Genomic DNA, 20,158 nt, shown 5'->3' with positions numbered 1-20,158 from the left:
ATTTAAAAGAATTTACAGGTCAGATTCTCTGGTGTGTAATTTTCTGAGTACAACAGTCTGTGTATTGGATATTAAAAACTACAAAACTTAAGAATGTTTGATGACATTATTACCATTAAAAATGAAATATTATTATACTGAAGGTCATGATGCGAGTATTGTCACTAATTATACAGATTAATGCTTTATTGATGATATGAAAGTGAAACATTTTGGGGTTATATAAGTAGGCGTAGAGAATATCTGAAATTAGATCTTCATTTCTATAATATTTACTGAGTGACGGCTATATAGTAGTCTATACAAAACTTACGTAAGATAATATTATTAAAAATGAAATATTTTTATAGTTATTAATCAAGTGCTATGGGTCTTTCCCATATATTTAATGGCGGTGTGGTGTAGATATTTAAAGCTGAAAGTTAGAATTTATAAAACAGTTATGCTACCGGTTGTACTTTATGTTGTGAAACTTGGACTCTCACTTTGAGAGAGGAAGAGAGATTAAGGGTGTTCGAAAATAAGATGCTTAGGAAAATATTTGGGGCTAAGAGGGATGAAATTATAGGAAAATGGAGAAAGTTACACAACGCAGAACTACACACATTGCATTCTTCACCTAACATAATTAGTAAGGAGCGGATTTCTATGTAATTAAATATTTTTCTTGCATGTGATAAAACACAATCAACAAAGTTAAAAATTCCGAACATGAAGCTTCAAGTTTAAAACCCGAATTTTATTTCACATAAAAACACATGTTTTCATAAAAAATTATGTAAATACATATTTTCAGGAAATCTCTTATAAACACATAAATCTTGGAGTTTTTTTACTTAAATCATTTTTTACAAGAACTTTTAAACATTTTAAAACTAAATCAATTATGTCACTCAGAAGTACGTTATCTTTTTAAGAATTCTTGGTTGCTTCGTGTTTCTAAGCGCTGTGTGGTGTATCCGTGATCCATTTTTGTAATAGTATCGCCTCAAGTTCTGAGAACTGCTTGGCAGCATATCAATGTTATTATAAGAGAATAAATTAACATGGACAAGGAGGAGAGATCTTGAAACACATAATTAGGAATGTTTATTGTTGCTGAAGATGATTTCATTCCACGCTTTGTTTGTGAAACACAACAGATAAGAGCTCGGGTATGAACATTATTTAATTTAAACAAATCTCTCGCCTCTCGCTCATGTCCATCAAGTAAGGCAATACATCTTGTTGTGATTCCCTGTTATCGGGCTTCGTCAATCGATATCCTTCAAAGATATACTGAAAGATGGTTGTTTAAAAAACGATTTGGCTTTCCTATTAACAAATCTAAGCTTTTTATGTGACACCATAAAAAAACTCGAAACATCGAAAAACCTGTTGTCTGAAACAGGGAGGTGCGTGCCGCGAAAATTAAACTACACTCGCTGCCAGATTCAGAAGTACAATTATTAAGGGACAAATTCCAGAATGTGTTTGGGAAAAATAGTGGATATAAAAAATGTGTAAAGTTGCTCAAGTATTGAAGGATGTGCCTGTAGGTGAAATTGACGGTGTTTGTGTTTGTGACATTCCTCTCTTTAAATATGTACGTCTGACGACCTGTGATGTCGAAATATCGTTTTCACAGTATAAGTCGTTGTTCAGAGATAATCGGCATGCATTTGTGATGGAGAATTTGGAGATGACCTTTGTTGTTCACTGCAATTCTCGGACAACTACTAGCACTCAAGTGTGGTTGGTGAGTACCTAGTAACATTTTTTTTTCCAAGCTAAGTAAGGTATTTTTGCCATATTAAAAAAAATATTTTCTTTTTGTTTTTAGCAAATATTTTCGTACTTTTTAGCACATAAAAATAAATATATTAATTTTTTTAGCACATAAAAATCCGCTCCCTAATAATTAGAAACATTAAATCCAGACGTTTGAGATGGCAGCGCATGTAGCACGTATGGGTTAATCTATAAATGGATATAGAGTGTTAGTTAAAAGACCTGAAGGGAAAAGACCTTGAGGGAGGCAGACGTAGATGGGAGGATAATATTAAAATGAATTTGAGAGAGGTGGGATATGATGGTAGAGACTGGATTAATCTTTCTCAGGATAGGGACCGATAGTGAACATATGTGAGGGCGGCAATGACCTTTGAGTTCCTTAAAAGCCATTTGTAAGTAAGTGATTAGATATGTGTGATTCTCTTCAGTATTGTCTGGACGAAGCGCAAAAATTATAAATGCCTAAGGAAAGAACAAAAGGTATTACTTACTAATAAAATAAGAGGCCTACAAAATGTTATAGTGTCCCGATCACTTTAGTAAGATCTCTTAGCAGGATAAAATGATTCTATCCTCTACATTTCAAGGTAGTTCACGAAACATGCAGCAGCTATACCAAGACGGTATGTCTATTGTTGGGAAGCATGGCAAACCTAATATTTTCTTAACTGTCATCTACAATCCGCAATGACCTGAAATAGCTACTGCTTCACGCCCACATGAAAAACCGATTGATCGTCCTGGCATTGTTACTTGCGTTTTCGCATTGAAACTCGAAAACTGAAGATATAAGTTACAGGTTCAATAAAAAGTATTTAGCATAAAGAAAACCATTCAGAGGAGTGTGTTTCATTGTTATGGAACCAAATAATTTCCAAAATGTCTGGTATTCTTCATCTTATATATAAAAGTCAATGTGGCTATGTATGTATGTATGTATGTATGTATGTATGTATGTATGTATGTATGTATGTATGTATGTATGTATGTATGTATGTATGTATGTATGTATGTATGTATGTGTGTGTGTGTGTGTATGTATGTATGTATGTATGTATGTATGTATGTATGTATGTATGTATGTATGTACTCAATACAAATCTACGCGCTTTGACCGATATGTGTCAAAGTTTGCACATTTAACCTTCATAACCAGGAGAAAAACATAGGCTATATTAAAATTGTACAAATGGACGTTAAATTAATTAAAATATAAAAAATAGAAATAAATACGACCAAAGTTTGCACATTTAATCTTCATAACCCAGAGAAGAACATAGGCTACATTAAAATTGGACAAATGGACGTTAAATTATTGAAAACAATAACAATTAGAACGTAAAAAGGCCTTTATGATATTAAAATGGCCTCTTCTACGATCAATTGTTTTTTTATTGACGTCATCCAGTCACGTCTTCTTTCGTTGTAAAAGCGGCCATATTGTTATTGGAATATAAAATAAAATTAAATTAAATTAAATTAAAACTACGTAAATGAGGTACGATCTCTTGATTGAATGTATCATGGGCAATAACATACAATACAAAATGACATAAAACACATATTTGTTTAGTTTTTATAAATTCAAAATCAAACATAATAGACAGCAAATGTAAAACATTCATAATACTTAAATTCAAGCACTTCAATACATAGCTTTCTGTAGCGTAGTGGTAAGATGAGTGATTATAGTGTAAGGGGTCACAGGTTCGAACCTGAGCTCAACTCCTCTTTTTTTTATTTTGATAATTTATTTACATTATTTTATATAAGTTATTTTATTTTAACCCGCCATAAAGGTAGTTTTACTATATGAATAATATACCCGTAGTATTTTATTTATGCTGTCTCAAACAAAGTTACCATACAATTATACTGATATCTTAATATATATGGTAAAAGTGAATGTGGGTATGTATGTTCTCTATACAAATCTACACGCTTTGACCGATATGTGTCAAAGTTTGCACATTTAACCTTCATAACCCGGAGAAAAACATAGGCTATATTAAAATTGTACAAATGGACGTTAAATTAATTAAAATATAAAAAATAGAAATAAATACGACCAAACACGTAATATTAAAATGCTATCTTCTATAGTCAGTTGTTTTTTTATTATTGTCTTTTGTATTCAACATCGACTTTCACAAGGCCATGGAAATTATAACACGAATAACATTGTTGGTAAACATCATGAAGGCTAAAACTAGATAATTCGTACAATAAATATCTTTACGCAGTCCATGACCGTATTATGAATTTCTCGATGCAGTTGTAAATAGTGAGCAGGCTGTGTTTTATCCAACTGAATTCTAGAATTATTTCAAACTACAAGGATTGCTACCACATAATTTACTTAATATTGAATAACCAGACGTACTACTGCGAAATATTAACCCACCAAAATTATGCACCAACATGAATTGGTGTGAAGAACCCATGCGAAACGTAATAAAGTCGCAATATTAACTGGAAAAACGAAAGGATAAGATGTTTTTATCTCACGTATTGCTATGATACCCATTCTATTTAATGCAATTGCAATTCAGTGCGACTAGCATTTGTAATGACCATATTAAAATGAAGCTCAAGGACAGTACTTCAAAGTTGCAGACATTTACTTAAAAACTGCGTGTTTTTCAAATCCTCGACTATATTTGGTACAAAGAAGTGGGGGGGAAAAAAGATTTTACACATATCAAAAAGCAATTCAATGATATTTCTGTCATGTTGCTAATGTAGTACGTGAATGTACATAAGCCGACTGACAATAGCATTGTATTAATTCTAAAATATACGTCTCTCAAAATATTGTTGTTCACGTCCGAAAATATGTTACTGCGAAATTTTATCTGTATAATCATGTTGCAAATGTAGTATGTTATGGGTTGTGGAAATAACAATCTCTTAATTTCTAAAATACCGTCAAGCCTATACGTCTCTCAGAATATTAGTCTTTATGTAAAAAAAAAAAATGACTTATTGCAAGTTCATATTGTATCTGTATTCTGTGTATAAAATAAGAATTAATATAATATGTTCTGAATTTGTGAGATATAATTTTCCAAGTCATATTAAAAAAACTGGGTATGATATAAGTGGGTGTACAGCGGTCAAGGGGTAAAAAATCTTCCAATATAAATTAAATGATATATGTACATATTGATTCGATGCTGAAACTGATCAGAAAGAGGAAAAGGAATCATATTATTGTTGGGTTTTACTTCATAGTTCGATTTTTCTATTATTTTATTTGTATTTCTGGCGGTGTGGAAGAGAAGGCCTAATGGCCTCAACTACATCAGAATAAATAAATAAAAAAAAATATATATATATAAATAAAAAAAACCTTGAACGTCAGGCACATGATGACATGTTTTCTTTTCGGTCCTGATTTACAACTGTTTTAAATTGAGTTAACGCTGGCAGGCATTTCGCTAAGGAGTTCATCAATTCATGTAAGTGACGTTTAGTAAAGAATAAATCTTAGCTTAGTAAAGGCAATTCGTTTTGGTTGTCTATAGTTAGGTTTCCGAGATTTCCGAAAATGTAATAAGCAGTTTAATTAAAAACAGAAGCAGAAAGGAAAACCCGTGCAACGCCGGGTGGTTTTAGCTAGTTGGAAATAAATTTGAACTTTTAATGAACTTAGTTTGCAGCATTTGCTGCACAAGCCACTAGTAATTCTTTGTACATCCGTTGATTGAGGAATGCACACTGTTCAAGACTGTTCAAAATTATTGTATGTAGTGTTTCCTTGACAGTCCGGGACAAGTACTTAAATACCTGATAATGATAATGAACGGCCGGTACCAAGTCCTCGAGGATCTATCTCAGGATAGATACTCGAGGAGCTGGTACCGGCGGCCGTTCACTGTCCTCAGTATACAGTACATGACGCCTCATTTCAGTGTTGTCACTAACTGCCGCATCAGCGTGCTGTCAGGAATCATGCCGAGATGTAGGGCTTACTCTGCTATTTTGCGAAGGATAGAACCACCGGGCTGCTCTACGTTCTTTATTGCAGCTATCAAGATTTGGGCTAACTTCCTTGCCTTCATCTCCGTTGATTGTTGAGTTTTCTTTTTTGTTTTTTAGCAAAGATTTGTTCTGGGTCGAAGCTAGATAGGACCTTAAATATGCATAGTTAACTGACGAACAAAGAATTCACCTAATAGGGTTCAAAAGTATGAAGAAAATTTATCAGATAGTTAAGTACTTGTCCCGGCCTGTCACGGAAACACTACATACAATGCTTCTACATACGTATTTCGTACCGAGGACGATGAAAGGATGAGTGTGCTGAGCAAGGATTGAACAATTGTGGCGGTGGGTCATTCGTGACAGGGCTCGGGAATAACTTCATTATTTAAAGAATCTCAATAAATAAAAAAATTGTGCCCCATCTGATTTATTTACAGCATCGTAGTAGTAGAAATAAACCTGTCTGTACGTGTACAAGAAATTTATTCGTAGGAATTTATATTTTATTTCGAAAAATACAGAGTACCTATTACTTAAGGAAAATTAATTGAATCTTTCTGGCAAACGAAATTAAGAAAGTACAAGAACTTAGTTTTTTACCAATAGAATATAACAAGACCAATAATTCTTATACATCTTGATTACACAACTTTTAACACTGTATCACTTCGGAATATGTATTACATGACTTTCTTGTGTTAAATTCTATCGTACCTGGTTTACATGTTTCGACCTATTATGGGTCATCCTAAGAACTGCTATTCTGCTAATAATTCTTATTCGGTCACAGTAAATAGATAATATTATTTAATATGGTTTGCACATTGCTTAAGTCGAAATGTACTAAAACAATAGGATTAAAAATAACACATTTGTTTAATTAAAACAATTCGTGAAAATTTTTTCTATTTGTTTTGATTTTGGCGGGTGTCATACTGACTTCTAATTTCGTGAACACTTAAAACTTAAGTACTCTATTACAAAAATTTTGTTGTCTCTTCGAACAGTATAACAAAAATGTACACATTAAAACAATACATTTATATATTTATATATATTTATATTTATATTTATAATTTGAAGTGGTAATGGAAATTACGGGAAAACGGCTGAACGGATTTTAATGAATGACCCGTCATTTTGAAGCTTGGCATCCAAGGATTTTCAGAAAAATAGTAACTTTCAGTGAAGCGTTAGTTTTCCTACATAATTTTCCTATTTTCCAAAATCCATTTTTCCTCAGTTTTGAGAACTAATTGCATTTCAGAATAAAACAAAACACATACTACAATAACAATAAGCTATTACACGAAGGCCATGACCTGCAGAATTGCTGCTATATTTAGAGCTCAAATTCAATTGGTTATTAAAAACTTCAAGGCTTGCAAAAAATAATAAAATTTACAGTTCTGATTGTGCGGTGTATAATTTTCTGAGTACAGCTATGTATTGGATATTAAAATCTACAAAACTTGAGTGGTTTGATGACATTATTACCATTAGAAATTAAATATTATTATATTTAATGCCATGATATGACTATTTTTCATTAATTATACATATTAATGCTATACTGATGATATGAAAGTGAAACGTTTTGGGGTTATTCAAGTAGATGGAAAGAATGTCTGAAATTAGATCTTCATTTCTATAATTTACTGAGTGGCGGCTATGTAATATACAGTATATATAAAACTAAAAACTTACGTAAGATAATAATATTTTTATTAAAAATTAAATATTTTTATAGTTATTAATCAAGTGGAGTTGGGTATTTTTCATACATTTAATTGCGGTGTGGTGTAGATATTTATATGCGTCATTCTCTTTAGTAATGGCTCAAGTGAGCGCAAAAATTACAGTTCCTAAGAAAAGACCAAAAGGTAATTACTTACTGATAAAATAAGAGGCCTAGAAAATTTTGTAGGCTCCCGATCATTTCAGCAAGGTCTCTTAGCAGGATAAAATGATTTCACTCTCTATATTTCAAGCTCGCCATGCAGCAGCTATACAAAGATGCTATGTCTATTGTTCGAAAGCATAGCAAAAATGACATTTTTTTTAACTTTCCCCTACAATCCACAATGACCTGAAATAGCTATTGCTTTACTCCCACATGAAAAACTACTTGCGTTTTGGCGTTGGAACTCAAACCTGAAAAGTATTTGGCACAAAAAACCATTCAGAGGGGGTATGTTTCATTATTATGGAAGCAAATAACTTTCAAAATGCCTGGTACCGGTATTCTTCATTGAAAATAAATCTGAAAAATTTTTATTTGAACGTCTAATGGACTTAGTTTGCAGCATTTGCTGCACAAACCACTAGTATATTTATAAATTCCAGAAGAGTTTTTAAATATCAGTATGCTACCTTTTAAAATTGTAGAAAAGATATAGAGCCTACTTTTCCAATAATGTCCAAAATTATTGTTTTAAATAAAAGTTTTCCCTGAAATTAAAAAAAAAAACAATTTTTATATAAAAATACTAAGGACAAGTATATTACTGTATTTATACAAATAAATCACTAGTTGTATTAATCCAAACTGTAATAATATGCATAAAGAAGACCCAGAATCTTTCCAATAAACGTTTATATAAATAATACAAATAGGCTATGATTTAATGGTGAAAAAATGCGGGAGAAAACCAGAATCTACTGCTACTCCATGCCGATCGTCTCGTGATGTGGAAGCCTTAACATTCCGCCACCATAAGGGCTTTTCGGAGCCTGTAATAGAATAAATTTACTTCTTTTTCCTTTTTTTAAAGATAATTGTATAGAAATATAGGTGGGCAACAAAAAGATCAGCATATCTTCAGCTTTTCTTTCACAGTCCTGTTCTTTTTTAATATTGCACATAGCTACAAAAAGTAGAGATTAGGCCTAATAGTGTTGAACTGTTTAGAAGTTGAATGTGACTGAGGATCTGGGTGCAATAACAGAGTTATTGTAAAAATGCTTTAAAATAGCTATTTTAAAATTGTTAGGAACAAAAGCTTTACATTTTATAATAATAAATCTTATACTAAGGGCTTGTAGAGATTTTATAACATTTAATATTTAAAGTTTAATATGTTGTAGACAATAGAGAGCTGATGAAAGCATTGAAGATCGTAACTCAAAATATCAAGTGGTTCTCAACATATGAGCGAAAACATTTTGTACAACTGCAGCTGACGTCAAACTGCCGGACCCGTGACTTGCGTTGTGTAAGCTCGCAACTGCTTATCGCCTTATTATGAAAAAAAAAAAGAACGGTATTTTTCGCGATTTGAACATGAATTGTAGTGAATGTAACGTGATTAATTAAAACAAGAATGGATTACGCTGCGGTGCGGCGCGGCAGTGTGACGTCACACGCATCTGCAGTTTACACGTTTAGAGGTTCACTTGGAAACCATTAGTGGTAGAACGGTCTAGTTTACGCGCCAACAAAATATATTAGGTATTAAATAAAATAATCAAACAAAATAAATATAGACTATGTAACTTATACAAGGACATCATTTTATTTTTACTAACATTCCTATACCTTTGGATTAACGGTTAAGAATCGTAAACACCGTTTGCTACCCCCTTCCACGACTGGAGTTCGATGATACTGGCGTAAAATACAAACAGATCACTTTACTAGGTATAGAAAGAAAGAACAGTAGTTCATATATTTACGTAAACTAGGAAATATCGCGATGATGAGTTTGATAATTTTCATTAGGTTTTTGTTTAATCAAAATACAGTACTGTATTAACAATAAGTGTTTTTACTCACGAACTGAGCTATCCATTCGGACGTATTCATTATGCAGTGTATATTATACTGGGTGTTCAGTTCAAAGTGTGTCATGGCTCGCTGTATGCCGTCATGTGGCTAGCCGATGAGCCTAGAGAATTCAATCTTCCTACACTTCCGCAGAGGTGTATAACCTATAAGGCAGAGAAGTTGCCTAGCAAGTACGGCGTTCATTCTGAAGAGTACGTACCGATACGTACGGTAACGCCGGTACTGGCAGGAATGTCAGCTGTTTGGAAATACGTACTGTCGGGATATGGGGAGAGGGTTAAGACGATTACTTACATATTTGTTGACATTAACTTCGACGGTCAACATGGACATGGAGCATTTGATTTGTGTTGTGGAATGTTACCGTACGCAACCGATGATAACAAATACCCTGCGTACGACTTGCCGGCGCAAAACACAGTTCGAAAGAGGTTATGGTAGCACACAGACCGTACAGACCGCCATCTGTTGCTACGACGTTCAAGTTATACCGTACACGTTCTCAAGTTCAGATTGAAGAACGCCTTGAATAATAGGCAACTTCTCTGACATAAAAGCTGAAACTCGCTTCAAATCGCTGACTCACAACAGTGACGTCATGACACACTTTGAAATGAACACCCAGTACTGTCTACAGCAGGGCGGGCATCGGGAGCGGAACCAGTCTCTAAACGGGGCGCTTAATATTCATCCGTCACTGAATCAACGCTGCGCGGTGTTCGGCGGGGAAGAAAGGATATGAAGAGAAATCATATGGCTCCCCGTGAGAGAGTAGAATCCGCTCTTGCTGTCCAGCCCTGGTCTACAGCACATTAGCGTACAATATAGAGAATGAAGTTAAATTGAAAAATAATCATAATATGGATATTTAAACACATTTTTGAAAATGGTGGTCATTCATTTTGACTTCAGTTCTTTTGTGCATATTATCGCACTATAGACTATTGTACCTAATTCCAATTACCAGTTTCGTCCTTCGCACTAGTAACTCATGTTGAAATAATTCTGTACCTACTCTATAAAAGAGTACCTTACGTACTGTAAATTCAATCTTCACTTCTGCCCGATCCGAAAAGATAAAATTACTCAGACATGCTATCTACTGTCCGTCCAAGTGGTTTTGTCGCAGGGTCATAGAAAGGAGGGAAATCACGTGACAGTTAATTACTTAACGAAGCCCTTTTATTTAAGTTATTTTAAACAGTTGTGTAATGTTACGTAGACGTCCAGTTCCTAACAAATTAATGTTTTCAGAAAAGAGCTAAGATAGCCCAGCCACTAGCCTTTACAGAGGAGCGAGCAGAAGTGGGAGGGGGGGAACCGGGATGCGACGTAGACAAACGGACGACAGTACCTGTGCGAAAATATGATTCAATATTGGAAGCTCTTTCTTTACTGGAAAACGCGAAAATATTTCTGCAACGTACTATACTAACTAACTCAGTACTGTTTACTATGACCATAAGACCGTAAGGCGACTTTGAATTCATACGCGGCCTTGGTTCTGTGTGAAGGACGGTTAGAAGTTTACTAGTAGAGGGGATGGGAGTGAAGTACTTTCAAAAACTCAGGTATAATAAAAATTGAAGTAAAAATAAAATAACGTCTCTGTACAAACTCTATAGGGTCTTCTCATATCATGTTTTTTTAATATGAATATATGACCTAGTAAAAGAGAAAATTTGTGTGTGTAATTAAATGCATATTTCTTATAATATATCATCCCAGAATGTGATTTTTAGTTCAGTTCTCCTTTATGAACTCAGCTTCTCAATTACCAGCGACAATAATAAAATGTTGAGGCTAACTGAAGGGTATCAGTACGGTATTTTTGGAATCTTCCAAAGTATTCCATCCCGTTTAACTTGCCTGCAACTGGTTGAAGTTGATGCCGTAGAAGGTGAAGTCCTCGTCGTACACGGGGTTGCGTGTCTTGCGCAGGACGCGGGTCTTCACCTTGTGCTGCTTGTCGGGCAGCAGCTGCAGCTTCACGTAGGGGTCGCTGCTGCCCAGGTTCGGGTCCTTGGCCGGTAGGTCGCGGCACTTGACCACGCTCACCACCAGCGCGTTCTTCTCGCTCTTGTACCTGTCAACGTAATTAATGGCGGTATAGTAGTGAAGTGGACGGATAGAATAAGAAACGGAGCTGTGTTGGAAAGAGTGGGTGAAGAAAGAATGATGCTGAAACTGATCAGGAAGAGAAAAAGGAACTGGCTGAGAAGAAACTACCTACTGAAGGATGCACTGGAAGGAATGGTGAACGGGAGAAGAGTTCGGGGCAAAAAAAGATATCAGATGATAAACGACATTTATGATCATATACGGAAACAAAGAGGAAAGCAGAAAATAGGGAAGATTGAAGAATGCTGGTTTTGCAGTGAAAGAACTGTCCTGGGCAGAAAAGTATGAATGAAGTCACAGACTACAGTTTTTAATCGCAATTATCAAACATATGTTCATACACTAGGTCTCGCCTGTTCCCTTCTAGTCAACAGCCAGAGTTCATATTTTCGATGTTCTTCATTGTGTATTGTTTGTTGCAGTTTATTACCGATATAAGAATTTATTTAGGCGGCCGGGTAGCTCAGTTGGTAGGGCAGCTGGCTACGGACTGGAAGGTCTGGGGTTCGATCCCAGGTGGCGACAGGATTTTTTCTCGTTGCCAAACTTTCAGAACGGGCCCGAGGTTCACTCAGCCTCCTATAAAATTGAGTACCGGATCTTTCCCGGGGGTAAAAGGCGGCCACAGCGTGGTGCCGACCACACCACCTCATTCTAGTGCCGAGGTCATGGAAAGCATGGGGGGGGGCTCTACCTCCATGCCCCCCAAGTGCCTTCATGGCATGTTACGGGGATACCTTTACCTTTTTACCTTTATAAGAATTTATTTATTAAACGTTGTAGGAAAACTCGGCTAATTCCGCAGTAGTGATTTTACTGAGGCTTTACAATAGCGTGAACGTAAGTGTTGAGAGGCTGTCAACAGGAAGCATGTCCTCTGCAGTGCTATAGGAAAAAATCAAGGATATTGGTCGACACCTCTGTCGGCAATACAGTGAAACATCGAAAGTTAGCTGTTTTTCGTGTTTTGGTACACAGCTATGAAGAAAGTGAACATTGTTACATATAACTTGTTCCTTTTATATTACTTTCATAATGTATTTCATAATTATTTACAACTACGGAATTAGCCAAGTCCTATTGCGGATTTATCCGGACTGTTGCGGAATTACCCGAGTTGTTCTTTTTCAACTGTAATGTATGTACAACTAAATATATATGCATTTTAATAGGTCTCTTTATCTCATTTGGTAATGAAAGGTTTCGTCCATGTCTACATACCTTGATAATATTTTTCAATAAACATTTTGATAAAAATATGACAGATTTACTCCTTAATATTGCGGAATTAGCCGAGTCTCCCCTATTAGATATTTTATATTTATTTGATATCGTTGCTGTTTGTTTTTATCATACGTCCATTATTTTGGAATAGAACATAGGCTGAGTCCCAGTGAAAGTTGTCGGTATTTCTGTCTGCCCCACTGCTCGTCGCTGCTTGCGGCGCTAGCTCACATTGTTTCACCGGATGAAACTTAACGTATTAAGTTATACAGAGTGATTTATATAGAACTAACACCTTTCTTTCTTTAGACCTATTTCAAAACGAATGATGCTAGCCACAATTTGTTATATCTCAAATGTAGAGTATCTTTGGGAGATTACTAACCTCTATAGCAAATGTTGAAAATTCTTTATTTATTCGGCTGGAAATTCACTTAATGGACAGTTTTTAACGTCAAATTAAGCAGGAGTTTTGATTCCCTATGATTACACTGAATAACAAAAAACATTTTCCATGGATATCTTGGTACCCAACAGGCGTTCTAAGACAATTGAAACATGCCGATTCCAAATATGCAAACCATTTCTCTCTATTATCCACCGTTCTTGAGATATACGACATCAACCATTATGTATAACAACTCACAGACAGGAGTTTCAGTAGAGCACTTACTGCTACATGGAGTACTAATGAACATGGCTTTAGCTAAGAAAATGGTGCAATTGCGCCACATGACACATAATTATAGTAGTAATATTTCAGTACCACCCTTTAAGCTTTGGAAGTGTCTGTCTGCAATGATCTTCCTCATTTGTGGACCTATGAACACACCTTCTTTCGCTTTCGCGTAACTCAACTCTGGAAACTTGTTACACAGGTACCAAAAAGCATCTGAGTCGGTGTCCAGTGCCTTCATGAAATTCTTCATGAGTCCCAGCTGTATATGAAGCGGTGACATGATAACTTTGTCATGCTCAATCCATGGCACACGAAGGCTGCATTCTATCTCTCAACGGCCAATTGTTCTTTATGTGATGGTTCTTTCTATCTCTGATGTCCCACTCGCAGATGAAGGAGCAGTACTTGGTGTACCCTGTCTGCATTCCCATGAGAATAGTGATAACGTTTAAATCACCACAGATACGCGATAGCGTATTTTTTTTTCAAGAAATAGCGACATGGTTTCGTACGTATCTTTCAGGTGCGTAGAATATGCAACCGGTACTGACCCATATCTGTTTCCATTGTATAATAATATTATTTACTACCTTCAAACTTGTCTTAGGTGAGTTTATGAACAGTCGCCATGCTTCAGTGCTGTGTTCTACTCCGAAGCTTGACATAAGATCTTGAATGTGCATGCATTAGCAAATAGTGTCACTCATTGCAAAGAACTTCACAAGTTCTTTATGTCTGTGCCGAAACTGTGAAGTCGTAACCGGCGCAAGAAAATTTAAATTGTTTAAGACCTGAACCGAACAGTTCAGCTCGGCCTTTTATTAGTGCCAGGTTCCGTATGAATCGCAAAGTTGAGCATTATTCATTAAATGAATATCTTCTTCAGATTGGTAGTAGTCAGAGTCTGAGTCGTTGGTAGGAGTTGAAAGAGGACTTTCTTCTTGCGTTTCTTCATTAACTTGTATTCTGAAGGTGCTGTTGATATTGGACAAGTGACGGGGTCATGTGAAATTGGTTTAGAAACTGAAGGAACGTCTGGATACTTTACAGGTGCACTAGTGTTGTAGGAGAATCCAGTGACGTTTGACAAAAATAAATAACAGTCTGTGGTGTGGTTGCTTGACTCACGCCATATCATAGGAACTCCAAATGTCAGATGGTGGTTGTTCTTCGCCTTCCTTATCCAACCGCACAAGTTGCATGCATAGATCAAACAGATGAACTATGGTGCTCACGACTTACCACTATCCACTTTCGAATCAAAGTATAGTTCATATGTTTTCCTAAGAAACGGTGTAAAAGTTTTCCGATGGAATTTGCCTGTTACATAGCCGCACACGTATCAAAACACATCTGGTGAAATTCTACATCATCTGGAAAAACGACAAAAAAAATTCGACGAACCGTGTTCCATGTAAAAATAAAATTTCTTCGATAATTTCAAAACCTGACGTGATAGCGCAAAACGGTTTTCAGATTTGAAATCAGCATGTAAAACTACATTAGAAATAGTAAACATCATGTCAGATATCTACCACTTGTTTATCAGTGTTATCTATCATTAGTTTCTATTTTCGATCCAAAGAAAAAGTTTGTAAAAATTTAGTTTTGCGGGATTTTAAGACATATAAACATGAATACAAATTACAAATACCATCGGATTCTTCTAATTAAAAAAACATATATTAAATTCGTGTGTCTGCACACATATCTGTCAAAAGTGTCATGATCGGATGCAGAAAAACAAGTTTGTTAGTGTATGTTTTATGATGGAACGAAGAACATTTCAGGTAAACTGGAACAGTTGCAGCAGTTTCAGAGAAAGAACAGCTTTTCCACCTAGTTTTTACTGTATGCCGGATGCTCTCCTGTACAGACCTCGCAGGGCATGTATGACGTTTAACGAAGATGGTCTTTGACGTGTACAAGAAATGGCCAGAAGTATTACCTCCTGATTTACGGAGTTGATATTCTTCGTTCTTAAATTTATACTGGACGCCGCGAGGTAGCATCGCGGTTAGGGCGTTGCTCTGCAAGCCGGAAGATTGCGGTTTCTTTTTCTCGATGGAGTCATGGATTTTCTCCATAGATATAATCCTTCCGACCCTGGGCTTACTCAGCCTCTAATAGAAATGAGTACCAGGGGTATTTCCTTGCGGATAAAGGCGGCGAACAAATGGAACTGACTTTTCTACTGCTACTACCTATGCTATTCTGTGGTCTTCTATGGCCTGTGATAAAGATAGCGTTATCTTTACCTTGAATTGAATTGAAAGAGGAGAATTGGGAGGAGAAACTTAAAAGGTACGCAAAACGCGTCCTTGCAAGAGGTTCGGGGCTGTAAGAAACTAAATATGTGAGCTCCAAGTCTGTTGGCCTCTTATCTCACTCCGGGTTATGCTGCTCCACTGAAGGAGCTCTAGAAAATTTTGAAGGGGAAAAACCGAAAATGGACTTAACCTCTTAGGTAGCACATACGCGAGGGGACGGAAATGTGATCAAAGTGATCACGGGACGGGAGGAGGAAGAAATGGCTGGTGTAAATCTGCACAATGAAAGGAACTGTGTCATTTCGCAGTGCAGGAGGGGTCGAGAAGACTCGTTTGTTTGCCGTTAGGATGGCAGGTGTAATCTTGCACATTGAAAGGGGCTTTACCATTTCGCAGTGCAAGTGGAATCGTGAAGACTCTGTCATCTGTTGTTCGATGACAAGGCAGGTGAAGGCCGTCAGAAGAAACGCCGTGAATTCTGAATCTGCAAATTGAAAGGTTCCCTGTCCTTTCGCATTGCGACTAGATGAGTGACTTCGCACATGTAACAGGCAATTTATAGATTCTGAACTAGGGCAAGTCCCTCGCCATTATCTTTACCTTAAATTTCTGTCGAATTTCAATCCTTCAGCGTTAGGTATTGTGGCAAACAACATGCTAACCACTCAACCACAAAGAACAAACAATTCGACGTTGGGAGGCTGACCTGAGCTTGAAGACGAGCTGGCCCAGCTTGCCTGCCCCGCCCTCTCCGCCGCCGCCGCCTCCTCCGCTGCTGGTCAGATTCTTCTCGTTGGTCTCCAGCTCCTCCTTGGAAGGCGTGGTGGGCTTGTCCCGCAGCTCGTTCTCCGTGTGGAAGGTGTCCTTGGAGGCCGGGGCATCGCCGCCCGTCGTGCTGTCGCTCACAGGACTGCTGCCCGTCTGGGGAGGCGACAGGTGACCCACCGTGGGGCTGGGCGTGCCGGAGCCGCCGGGCTGCAACATGGGGCGCGGAGTGAGGAGCCTGTCTACAGTCAGTTTATACAGGCTGGACATTTTATCTCAAAAAGCAGGACATGATAACTAGAGCCCGGAATTTTAGGTGCTAAAAGTTAATATTGTTCCTCGGTATAGTTTATAAAATAGACACGTCTTTGACACGTCATTTTTGTCATTCAGTATTTTCCTTTCGGTACCGTTAAAGGTCTCCAATCCTCTTAACTACCCTTACAAATTAGCGCACGGTTTACAAGATTCATTACCCAGTCCTTGTGACTCTGTTGTCTATTATTACATATCGGACTCCTGTAAACTAGGCTTAAAACCCTCCTCACGGGCACCACATCCATTCATCTACATTCAGTGTCATTCTTAACTGTTAGCACCTAAAATTCCGGGCTCTAATGATAAGAGGCGCAAATAGAACGATTTCTTTTTTATTTTTATTTTAGGTTATTTATCAACAGCTTAGGTTATTTAGCGTAGTGATAATGCCGGTGAAATGAGTCCGGGGTCCAGTTACCCAGCATTTGCTCATATTGGGTTGAGGGAAAATACCGGAAAAAATCTCAACCAGGTAACTTGCCCCGGGAATCGAACCCGGGCCACCTGGTCTCGCGGTCAGACGAGCTAACCGTTACTCCACAGGTGTGGACACGATTTCTTTGAGCAGGCATAATAGGTATTATTTTCAAGTTGTTTAGTGTCGATTTTATTATGCTATTATTTTTTTGTAATATGTTAGTATTCTGTTCTTTAACGTTTTGTTAAACTTTCACTGCTTGTATACTTTGTGACCTGATAGAGTATAAGAGAAGGCCCTATGGCCTTAACTCTGCCAGTATAAATAAAGAATTATTATTATTATTATTATTATTATTATTATTATTATTATTATTATTATTATTGGGATGATAAAATAAGCTAATTCATAAAGTACAGTTCTTATCACGAGCATACGAATGCGATCACATGCATAAAGAAAGAAATATGTACCTTTTTGCACAGAGGAGGAGCCTGGAGGCTGCACCGTAGCCTGAAGGTTATTGTGCTCACCACTCCTGTCCTGTGAATGATTTTGTCTTATGGTCGCGCTCTTGTACAAATACAGCACGCAGCACCGTGAACTTAACCCGGGCTATGGTAATGACGACAATGGTATATTAGGCCTAGTAAATTATGGCGAAATGACTCCGAGATCTAACACCGTAAGTTATCCAGCAATTCCGCTTCAACCACAACCAGGTAACTTCTCCTAACCGAGATTTGTACCCGGGCCCGCTCGTTTCTCAGCCAAACACGCTAACCGTTAGTCTACAGCGGTGGACATGACAGACCTATAATACTGGCCAACACACATTTTGGTGTCTCCAATGTTAGACCTGTTCCTGAGTATATTTGACTCGCTGATTCCAAAAATGGCACTAGTTTTTTTCTATCAGCTCTAGTTCTTGAGATACAGCATAAATGCCATATACTTCTATTCACTCTGGTCGGTCGTCAAAATTCAAGATATTTTATGGTACCGGTAGTGTTTTAATTAATCTCTTTGTAGCATGAAGAAACACATTATGAATTATAATAAACGTGAAATACACTAAATCTACTTATTTGAAACGAAACGCACGAGTTTATGATACAAATATTCCAGTCATTCGACACAGAAGAGGCTCCTTTTGTAGCAAGACTTCCGAGAATGGGATCTGTCAGGACAATCCCGCATAATGTTCCAACAGTAATCTACCATATGTGTGCATCCCATCTAGTATATGCCTTCTATTGGTTTCATGTACTGGTGAAATCTTGCACCCTGTTCTTCGCTTAAGTCACCAAGGTTATCTGCAAACATTTTAAGTGAATGTGCAGAAAATTGACTTTAATGCTCATTTTACATCCAAACTGTTGAGATGAAAGAGCATAAATCCTCAACTAATTTAGCATAGTTGCCTGCCTTCTTGTTGCCAGGAAGTTTTCACAAGAAGAACAAATGAAGATCAGGCACAGGATTAGATTTCGTTAATTGATTCTATGAAATGTGGGTCATTTATGAGCTGTGTGATCATGGACCATGGAAAATTTCTGCTTCAATTTTTCCGTGGTAAGTTCAGGTAATTTATGCGCTATGTATTCAAAATACGAACCATTTTTATTCACAGCCTTTAATTTATATTTTGTCTGTAATGGTGACAATGATTCTGTCTCGCGCTATCAAAGGTGCATTTATTACAATGTGTTCTCCAACCACAATATGTTCCCTTGGAGACCAATCCTTTCTTATCCAATGCACATGTTTGGCCCTACTATCCCAAAGGCATAGAAAGTAAGGATATTCTGTCTAGCCACTTTGTTGACTGAGAAGAAAATGAACCACTTTCAAGTCTACACAGATGCTCGTGGTAATTTATATGTTCCCAACACTAAAGAGAAGGCGTTGTACTCTTCTTTCATCGTGATGGAGTGACCGATTGGAATGGAGGCGTATTTGCTGCCATTGTTTAAAAGAATACATTTCAAACTACTTTTTGAACTGTGGATTAAAAGAAGCCATTCACTTGGTGTATATTCTGATACACCCATTTTCTTCAGAAGGCCTCCGAAATCGCTGTGGAATACTACTGTATGTTTTTGTCTTCAATAAAAAAAATGGCAGCAAATCTCTTTCTCTTCTTCGATAAAATATAATATTCTTTTCCTTTAATCTGTAGACGAGCAATTCAGAAGACTCCTCAGAAAGATTTAGTCCCTAATCAGGTCACTCAACTCGGTCTGGTCAAAGCGTTCATATGTGAAGCTGTTTGAAAATCACTGTCGCTGTCGCCACTTTCTTAACCTTGTGCTATATCAGACTTATAAGAGCCATACCCTGAGAGCTGTGGTAACTCATGGAAGAATGGAATAGTAAAAGATACGAGTACGGTACAGATCTCATAGCTAAATGTAGATCAGGATAGCTATGATTATTTAAATTGATTTCTGTGATATTAGCAATAAAAATAGCCACAATGAAAACCATCTAGACGTTATTACAGATAATTTTGTAACAAAACAGAATTATAATATATATTATATAAATTCAACAATATCTAAAAAACTAGAGCTGATATGGCCTAGCCAATGTCATTTTCTGAATCAGCGCATCAAATAACTCCAAGACCAGGTCTAAAAACCAAGGCACCAAAAAATTCCCCCTCCCCCCTGTGTAGTCTACATATGTAATGAAAGAATAAACATTCATTACTCCCTCTGAAACCGCCTATACCCTCCAGAAAAATGTCAATTATAGGCCTATCAAATAAATATTGTCGATTTCTGTTAACAAGATCCTTAAAAAAGAAGGAA

The 20,158-nt window shown here is 36.7% G+C and overlaps 1 protein-coding gene across 2 annotated transcripts in view; it reads right to left on the bottom strand.

The window, feature by feature from the left end:
- Positions 1-20,158, bottom strand: part of Syt4 (Synaptotagmin 4) — a 527,459-nt gene that overhangs the window by 34,027 nt on the left and 473,274 nt on the right. For both annotated transcript variants that reach the window (XM_069821239.1, XM_069821240.1), the window contains 2 exons: positions 16,548-16,816; positions 11,417-11,633 (listed from right to left, as the gene is read on the bottom strand). In XM_069821239.1, the coding sequence (XP_069677340.1) occupies positions 11,417-11,633; positions 16,548-16,816 (486 nt within the window). The remainder of the gene's footprint in view (positions 1-11,416; positions 11,634-16,547; positions 16,817-20,158) is intronic.

Source organism: Periplaneta americana, chromosome 3, assembly GCF_040183065.1.
Source record: "Periplaneta americana isolate PAMFEO1 chromosome 3, P.americana_PAMFEO1_priV1, whole genome shotgun sequence".
Classification (NCBI taxonomy): domain Eukaryota; kingdom Metazoa; phylum Arthropoda; class Insecta; order Blattodea; family Blattidae; genus Periplaneta; species Periplaneta americana.
Note: the sequence above shows the minus strand (reverse complement) of the source record. Positions and strands in the feature narration are given on the sequence as shown.